This window comes from Apodemus sylvaticus, chromosome 15 (genome assembly GCF_947179515.1).
Source record: "Apodemus sylvaticus chromosome 15, mApoSyl1.1, whole genome shotgun sequence".
NCBI classification, from domain to species: domain Eukaryota; kingdom Metazoa; phylum Chordata; class Mammalia; order Rodentia; family Muridae; genus Apodemus; species Apodemus sylvaticus.
In genome coordinates, this window is record NC_067486.1 from 43,566,187 (window position 1) to 43,575,544 (window position 9,358).

Consider the following 9,358-nt stretch of genomic DNA (forward strand, 5'->3'; position numbering starts at 1 on the left):
CAGTCAATTCATTCTCCTGTCACTTTGCCTTCCCCACTTGGATGGACTGTACCTACAATTTGAATGCTAGGCCACAGGGAGTAGCACTGTCAGGAGGTGTGGCCTCGGCAGAAGTCTGTTGCTGTGGAGGCAGGCTTTGAAGTCTTAAATGCTCGTGCTCTGAATCAGTTGGCACAGTCTCCTGCTGCTGCCTGCAGACCAAGGTGTAGAACTCCTGGCTCCTTCTCCAGCAACACATCTGTCTGAAGACGACCATGCTTCCTAAATGACAATAATGGACTAAATCTCTGAAACTATAAGCCAGCACTAATTTTTTTTTTTAGTTCTGTTCTTTTTTTTTATTCGATATATTTTTTATTTACATTTCAAATGATTTCCCCTTTTCTAGCCCCCCACTCCCCGAAAGTCCTGTAAGCCCCCTTCTCTCCCCCTGTCCTCCCACCCACCCCTTCCCACTTCCCTGTTCTGGTTTTGCTGAATACTGCTTCATTGAGTCTTTCCAGAACAAGAGGCCACTCTTCCTTTCTTCTTGTACCTCATTTGATGTGTGGATTATGTTTTGGGTATTCCAGTTTTCTAGGTTAATATCCACTTATTAGTGAGTGCATACCATGATTCATCTTTTGAGACTGGCACTACAGTAACAACAGTAACCCTAACTAAGATACTAACTAAATGTCTGCTGGGGAACAACAGCAACAAAAGGAAAAAAAAAGCCCAAACCCCATTTATTCTGAGCATTCTATATCAAGGAGTATCACTGTTTGGGGAGAAATCCAAAGGCAGAAGAGCAGAAACACGTTCCAGTGTGGATAGAGGTTTTCGGCCTGTCTTCTGGGTGAACGTACTAGACATGGAACATCCTAAGGGATTGGGCAGGAGTATATATTTGACCTTTTCTGGATGATCTCAGCTTGTCGACAGGGGAAAAAAGCAGTGAGGCTGAGCTGGTGAGACTGCTCAGTGGTTAGAGCCCATTAGTGGGCACATGTATAATTGTGCTGCTCCTGCTGGGAAATGGACGGTGACCACAAGTGAATCTCCAGGGGCCCACAGGCCATCAGTATGTATAGCAGCAAGCAACAAAGAAACCCTACCTCAAACAATGAGGCAGAAAAGGAGAACACCTGAGGTTATCCTGATTTCCATGTGTGTGCCACCCTCACATACCTACATGAATCACATATACACAGAGATGACTTTTTTAAAGAGTAAAGTTGTCAGGTATTAATCTGACCTGGCCATTTGGCACCAGTTATGACAGAAAGTATTAGTTGGCATCCTGGGCTATCACAGGAGAAAGAAATACGGCTTCTTCATGTCTACTTCATGCCTGGATGATTTTCTGCATGTTTATTGTGTATAAAAGTAGGTAACCTGGGCAGGTTGTAAAAGGTTCTCCTCCAACTCTCAACTGTTGGGATTATAGGCATGAGCCCTTGATGGTCCTGTCAAGTATTCGGTCTATCGCTACTGTACATTACTGACAATATGAAGTCTTTCCCTTAGAGCAGAAAGACAATGCCATGATGATACCCTTAATTTAGCATGATGTATTGCAGAAAGAATTCAACAAGTTGAAAACAATTACTTTTCCTTAGCTCTGGAGAATTTTTCCTTTCAATGGTTTCTGATATCTCAAATGTTACCTAACATTTATTTTATTATTATTATTATTATTATTTTAAAGACAGGGTCTTACTAGATAGCCTTAGCTGGCTTGGAACTGCCTTAGTAGACTATGCTAGCCTCAAACTCATGGAGATCCATTTGTCTCTGAGGACCAATACCCGAGGGTTGTCTTTTGTTCTCCACGAGTGACATCGTATGTGCACACTGTAGCAGGTGAAGGGGGTTTTAAAAAGAGAGAATGGGGGTTAAGGGAGTGTGGCATAGCGGTGTGGGGTAAGGGGGTGTCCAGGCGGGCCCTTGTCCAGGCACCTCTTCCCCCCGAGGGACCACACACACAGACATGGTATAGAATAGAGTTTATGCAGGGTAGAGATTGGAAGTTAGTAGTGGAAGTAGAGAAAGGCAGAGAGAGAGAGAGAGAGAGAGAGAGAGAGAGAGAGAGAGAGAGAGAGAGAGAGAGAGAGAGAGAGAGAGAGAGAGAGAGAGAGAGAGGAGAGAGAGAGAGAGAGAGAGGGAGAGAGAGAGGAGAGAGTAGTGGAGGCCAGCCATGATCACGGGGAGGGGGGGGGAGGGGAGGAGAGCCCAAGGGGCAGAGAGGTGAGAGTAGGATGAGAGAGAGAGGAGAGAGCAAAGAGGAAAGAGGAAGAGGAGGGGCAAGTAGCTCCTTTTTATAGTGGGCCAGGTTTATGGGGTGGGGCATACCTGGCTATTGCCAGGTAAGTGTGGGGTGGAGCTTAGACAGAATACCAACAGCAGGTATTAGCGATAGTACCGATTTAGAATTAAATTTTATTTACTTTTTACTTTCTTGGAACTCGCAGAGATCCGCCGCCTCTGCTTCTCAAACGCTGGAATTAAAGGCTCTGGCCACTAGCCCGCCTACAATTAAATTCTAAAGTAGATCTTTAAGACTTGCATCAGATGGTTTTGTTGTAACATGCGCATAAGTAAAGGAATCAAGCCGAGGGCCTGTTGGGATTCAAGCTCTGACGACAAAGCAATAAAGTGGTGGCAAGGCATCGAAGATGGGCCCCGGTCACAGGGACTCACGGACAGCCAATGAGCGAGACCGCAGACGGACTTCAGGCGTGGTGGAGGTGGGGAAACAAACTGTCCGCCGAGTTAAACGTCAGAGGCAGCGCCCGGAGAGGCGGGACATCCGGTGGCGCCGGACTTCCGGCGTCCGCAGCGGAAACCCCTGGCTTCTCTAGGTCCCGTGCGGTGTGCACGCGGAAACCCCAGGTCGGGGTCCTGCTGGTCCGGCTCGGGCCGCACTCCGGGTACCTGCGGGCTTCTCGCCGGTGCTCCGGTGCTGGGTAGACTCGCCGGCTTTCCAGGATGCAGGTTGTGGAACGTGTCCTCTAAAACCACCGGCGAGGGGAAGCTGTGATGTATACGAGGTTAAGTTCTGCACTACCTGGAGCGGAAGCCGCCTTAACCCGCTTCGTCTCCGGTATCGCGCTTTAACGAGTAAGTTGTCGGGGGCTGCAGAGATGGTCCAGCCTGCCTGTGTCTCTGGCCAGGTGGGCGCCATGCCTTAGGTCTCTCCCCGCGCACATAATTACTCCCTTCACAGACGCACACACAGAATCTTAAAATAAAACCTTTTTTAAAATTCGGGTTGTTAGGATGAGTGTGGAGGGGCAGGACTATATTCTAGGTCTCGGGAGGCAGAGGCAGGAGATCTGTCTGGAATTTGCCAGCCTGCGATAAAGAGTGGAGAACCTATACATTTTATTTATTTACTTATTTATTTTTAGGTTTTAATTTCTATGGTGTTGTAAATTTCCTTTCTACTAGTTAGTTACAAAGGCAAAACTCAACTATATTGTTTATATATATGTATATATATACACATACACATGTATATAATGTATACACACACACATATATTGGTTTTATGGATTTGGTTTTTTTTTTTTTTTTTGAGACAGAGTCTTATGGGATGAAAGGCCTACCAATAATGCCTGGCCCAAAATGATAATTTGTCAAACTTAGGGCCTGAAGATTCAAAGTTAAATAATATTTCTCAAAGTCTGATATCCGTTTTTGTTGTTGTTGTTGTTGTTGTTGTTGTTTTAATTTTTTTGAGACAGGGTTTCTCTGTGTAGCCCTGGCTGTCCTGGAACTCACTCTGTAGGCCTCGAACTCAGAAATCCGCTGCCTCTGCCTCCGGAGTGCTGGGATTACAGGCATGCGCCACCCCTACCCGGCCTTTTTTTTTTTTTTTTTTTAAATCTTTAACGTCTGAATGGTTTTGTTTTTCGAGACGGGTCTTACAGCGTCCCTGGCTGTCGAGGAACTCAATATTTAAACCAGACGAGCCTCTAACTCTATAGGCACAGTCCTTATCCTAATGGAATATAGTCTATAGCTTCTAGTGGAGAAAACAAGTATTATCATAGGCACAGGGTGCTATGAAAAACTAATAGGACCGTTTGCCCTAGAGTGGGGAAAGAAGATGTGCAGGTGAAAAGGCAGGCAAGCAAAGGCTGGTACTGCAAAAGCCGCTGAAACCACATTAGTAAACTTGTTCTGAACAGAACACATAGTTACGGCTGTAGTGGGATGGGAAGGAGTGCATCCGGGCATCTGACCGGAGCAGAGGACAGGTAGGGATATGCAGAGTCAGACAAGATTGGGATTTTTCAGGATTTTTCTTTTTTCCCTCATATTTTACATCGCTTCACAAACTACGCGTTTTCACTGTCTTGTGGAACATCCAATTCTTTTTTTTTTTTTTTTTTTTTTGGATGGGGAAGAGATTTTTTTTTTATTCGATATAATTTATTTACATTTCAAATGATTTCCCCTTTTCTAGCCCCCCCCCTCCCCGAAAGTCCCGTAAGCCCCCTTCTCTTCCCGTCCTCCCTCCCACCCCTTCCCAGTTCCCCGTTCTGGTTTTGCCAAATACTGTTTCACTGAGTCTTTCCAGAACTAGGGGAACATCCAATTCTTCAAGATAAGGCTATCGAGCCTTTTTTATATTTGTCCAGGCTTTGTATATTTTATTTTATAATATTATCTGCTATACAGTCTGAGCTGAGACGTTTATTGTCTATTTTAATCGGCTGCTCGTGTTTCTGTTTTGGAAGCACAAAGGGTTGTGGGAGCCCTTTAGGGTTGTTTGTTTTTACATGAGGTGCCATCTTAATGTAACTTTACTGCTTTTTGACTCAGTAACAATGGAGACAAAGGATCTTTCATAAAGGTTCTGGAGATTGGATGCGTGTTCGAAGGAGATTATAGCGTCTTGTTCTCAGCCCTATAACTGCCATATAATTTTGGTGTGTAATTACATTGATCATTTAAGCCTGTTCCAAAATAAAGCTAAAAAGGGTATTTGAGTCAACCTTTTGTTTAAAGATATGTTGAAATTAATACATAAAATAACATAGAATAGGATGTGGTGATGCCTAGCTATAGTGCCAGTTATTTCAGAGGCTGAGGCAGATCACTCAAATTGATGATGAGTTTAACAACACCTTGGTCAGCATAACAAGACCCTAGTCTCACAAATAAAAAAAAAATTGACCAGTAAGTGATCATAAGTTTGGGAGTTGAATTAGTGGTGTGCAACATCTAGAGTTTCAAAGGTTTCCCTCTGTACTTCAGAAATCAGTTGCCTTCTGCAGCCAATTAAGCCGACCAGGTTCCTCTCCTCATGGGAGTCTGGTGTGCAGTGGTTGCAAACAGCATCCTCCTTGGTAGTGTATGCAGCCTGTTGAATGTGCAGGTTGCCCAAAGGGACCTTGGAGACAGTTTTCAGGTGCAGTCATATGCCATATCAATGCTATTTCCAACTTGGGCTCTACACAAGTATTTGGGGGTTTCTTTGGGACGTCCCAGGGTATGGTGTCCAGTGGCGCATTGATCAGTCTATCCACACCAATCTGCAGAATAAGAACTGTGTGACTGAGGCCAACTTCAGCTTTCCTGACAGCCAGAAGATCTACAGCCTAGAGAAATGGGGCTTCACCAAGCTTAACGCAGATAAATTTAAAGCCATGGTAGCTGAGAAGTGGCTTGTCCCCAATTGTGGTGGCAATTTGTAAGGGCTTCTGCTTCCGCTGTGCTGAGTCCTGTACCTCAACAATTATGTTCACTAATCAATCTCATGTCCAGTCTACTGGGGAGTGGGGGTGGGTAAGGGGGCAGTTGCATAGTTAAGAAGTTTTTAAATCTTCAACTTAATTTTATTTTTCTTTTATAGAGTTCCTCCCATTTCTTCAAAATGAATGTGACTGTCCGTTTCTTCAGACCTTTTGCCAGATGTCTGGTGCCATATACCTGTCATAGGAAGAGAAGTAATGTATATTCAGGAGTTCTGCGGAGATATATGTCTTCCAAAGTACCTTCTCTGTCCTGTCATAATAAGGACAGTGCATCCCCTCCTGAGCAGCTAGAATTGGATGGGTGGAAAGCTACAATGAAGTCTAGTGTTCAAGAAGATGGTGTTTCAGAGGTCTCAGACAAAGATGATTCCCTAGCTGCAACCAGAGAGTTAATTGAGATGTGGAGATTGCTTGGCAAAGAAGTACCAGAACATATTACTGAAGAAGAACTCAAAACCCTTACAGAATGTGCTTCTAAATCAGCCAAAAAGAAATACTTAAGGTATTTGTATGGCAAGGAAAAGGTGAAAAAAGCTAAGCAAATAAAGCGGCAAATGAAAGCAGAGGCCAGGGAGGAGGCAAAGAGGGCCAGGTCGCTAGCGAGCACCATGGGGGAAGAGCAGCAGGACTTCATGTTTCTTCGCCTCTGGGACCGACAGATCAACATTGCACTGGGTTGGAAAGGCGTCCAGGCCATGCAGTTTGGACAACCTTTGGTTTTTGACATGGCCTATGATAATTACATGAAACCAAGCGAACTGCAGAATACTGTTTCTCAACTTTTAGAAAGTGAAGGATGGAACAGAAGAAATGTTGATCCCTTCCACATTTATTTCTGCAATCTTAAATTAGATAGTGCTTATCATAGAGAGTTAGTTAGACGTTATGGAGAAAAATGGGACAAATTGCTTTTAACAGCAACAGAAAAGTCTCCCGTTGATTTATTTCCAAAGGACAGTATTATATATTTAACTGCAGATTCTCCCAAAGTTATGACTACCTTCAAGCATGATAAAATTTATATAATTGGATCATTTGTTGATAAAAACACACAGACAGGAACATCCCTAGCCAAGGCTAAACGACTAAACCTAGCAACAGAATGCCTTCCACTAGATAAATATTTACAGTGGGACGTTGGTAACAAAAATCTCACCTTAGATCAAATGATGCGAATTTTGCTCTGCCTGAAAAACACTGGTAACTGGGAGGAGGCTCTCAAGTTTGTTCCCAGGAGAAAGCATACTGGGTATTTAGAGGTTTCTGAGCATTCTCAGGAACTTTTTAGGAATCTGAAGAAGACAAAGACTTTAAATTCATATCGAAAAGGCTCCTTAAGTGAACGCACGTGGAAAAGGTGACCTGAGAAAGTAATGGTGTAAGAAGTAAAGAGGCTGGAAGTGCAGTTAAAGGATGGAGTTACTCCTAAATGGAGTTACCTCTTAAAGGCAGTCTTTCTAGTCTTAATAGTACAGGTTTGCTTGGTTTTTTGTTGTTTGCTTTTTTGACACAGGATTTCTGTGTAGCCTTGACTGTCCTGCAACAAGGCCAAACTAGGTGTAAGGATCAGCAAAATTTTGAAAGTATGTTGTCTTGTAAAAACAATCAAATTTATAGATTAGAATTGTACACAATAAAAGTTAAGTACCTATTTTTAATTGATTCTTTGAATATCAGGCTTTATTGTCCTTTTCGGTTTGAAGGTTTATGTGGGTTTTTTGTTGAGTTTTTCTTTTGGGGGAGGAAGGCATGTCTCTAGTAGCCTACGCCACCTTCAATCCTAACTTTCTACTTCCACTTCCCAAATGATGAGAATACAGGCATGTTTCCCCATGTCTGGCTCTTTATCCATGTTAGAAACTGTTCTTTCATGACGAAATAGATTAAAGCTTTCTAAATTTGAAGTTGTAATTATGAAATTAAAGCCTGTATATAACACTGGTCATGTTACAGGCACTAAGTTAAGGTATATTGCATCACACAATCGTGGTTGTCCAAAAACTGGCTTTTCCCTGGCATGTTAGGTGATTTCCTAATACTATGAAAATTGAGTTGGGGGGAAAACTAATTTTTTAGGACAAAAATGTGTCTGGACTGCGATGATGTCTCAGTGGTCTCTTGCAGAGAACTTATATTCAGTTCCCAGCACTACTTTGGGTAGCTTGCAACCACCTGTAACAACTGATGGATCTGACATCTGGCCTCTGAGGGTACCTGTATGAAATGTGGCAAATACAACTCACGCAGGCATATACACACATGGATATAAGAGCTGAAATAATACTTGGTTACTACCTAGTACTTACTATATGGATAGCATTTCTAGGAAATATTGTTTCTCCAGCCACATGGTTTTTTAAACATTTCTTAGAAGTTATCTGAATAAAAATGACACACCAGAAGATGGCATCGGATGCTCATTACAGATGGTTGTGAGCCACCATGTGGTTGCTGGGACCTCAGGACCTCTGGAAGAGTAGTCAGTGCTTCAGTGCTCTTAACCACTGAACCATCTCTCCAGCCCTATTTTTATTTACTTTGTGTGTGTGTGTGTGTGTGTGTGTGTGTACCATGAGACCAGGGTCAGGGTTTTGGGGTCTTGCTGGGAATCAAGGCCTCAGCTTAACAGCACATTGGAGACTAGCCACGTTTACATGAGAAAACAGTAATCTAAAGTGATATATAACCCCCCCCCTGCCTGAGACAGGGTCTGTGGTATATCTTTGGCTTTGAGCTCACTGACATCCACTGCTTCTGCTTCCCAAGTGCTGATATTAATGGCACAAGAAATGTGAGAATCTTTAATAACCTGTAAAGCCATATAGGAGAAATGGTGAACCAAATGAATTAAATACTACTATATGATAGTTTCCTGGTCACTTGCATATAATTGTGTGCTAGATATCGAACTGAGAGCTTCAATTTAGGTTACAAAGTCCGTACCAAACTACCATACTACTCTCAAGATAAATACTCCCATCCTCTACTTGAAGTTTGAGTTACTCATTCACAAATACTGAACAACTTTCATGTAGGTAACCTCCAAGGTGCTATGAAAAGTGGCTGCTTTTTAGTTTTATTTGTGTGTGCATATATGCTGATGTGCGTGTCCGTGTGGGTATGCATGCATGTGTAGATGGGCTGTCTTGTTTTAGTTATCTTGAGATGTGTTTCACTATGTAGACCAAGCTGCCTTTGGGATGAATTTGCCTCTGCCTCCTGAGTATGGGATTAAAGGTATGGACTACCATCCCTGATGCCACTTTAATTCTGATACAACCTAGAGTTGGTTGAATGGCTGGGCTGGCTGACCAGCAAACCCCAGGGGTCCTCTTGCCTCAGCCTGTCTGGCACTAGGATTACAGGCATCCCAAGTTTATGTGAATACAGGGATCCAAACTCTGATCTTGAGATAACATGATTCTATATAGCAACTGTTACCATCACCCACTTTGTTCTGTTGTTTTAGTTTGAGGGTAGGCCCTCATGGAGCTCAGGCTGGTATTGAAATGGCTGTGTAGCTAAGGATGATACTTTTATCCCATGATCACCTGTTGAAGAGGTACTAGCATTTATTTGTATACAGGGTCTCATGTCCCCCACTGGAGTTA

The 9,358-nt window shown here is 43.2% G+C and overlaps 1 protein-coding gene and 1 non-coding gene across 2 annotated transcripts; both read left to right on the forward strand.

The window, feature by feature from the left end:
• The first annotated feature begins 2,802 nt into the window (after window positions 1–2,802).
• Window positions 2,803–7,409, forward strand: Trmt10c (tRNA methyltransferase 10C, mitochondrial RNase P subunit). The gene is made up of 2 exons (XM_052157859.1): window positions 2,803–3,102; window positions 5,846–7,409. Exon 2 carries the CDS (start codon window positions 5,867–5,869, stop codon window positions 7,106–7,108), a length of 1,242 nt encoding a protein of 413 aa, XP_052013819.1. The 5' UTR covers window positions 2,803–3,102; window positions 5,846–5,866; the 3' UTR covers window positions 7,109–7,409.
• On the forward strand, window positions 5,262–5,396 carry LOC127666470 (small nucleolar RNA SNORA70). Its single transcript, XR_007973661.1, has one exon. It is a non-coding gene; the product is annotated as a small nucleolar RNA SNORA70 (small nucleolar RNA).
• Window positions 7,410–9,358: the final 1,949 nt, after the last annotated feature.

Excerpts from the sequence above, each read along its gene's own strand:
- Trmt10c (XM_052157859.1), top strand. The coding sequence starts at position 5,867 with ATGAATGTGACTGTCCGTTTCTTCAGACCTTTTGCCAGATGTCTGGTG.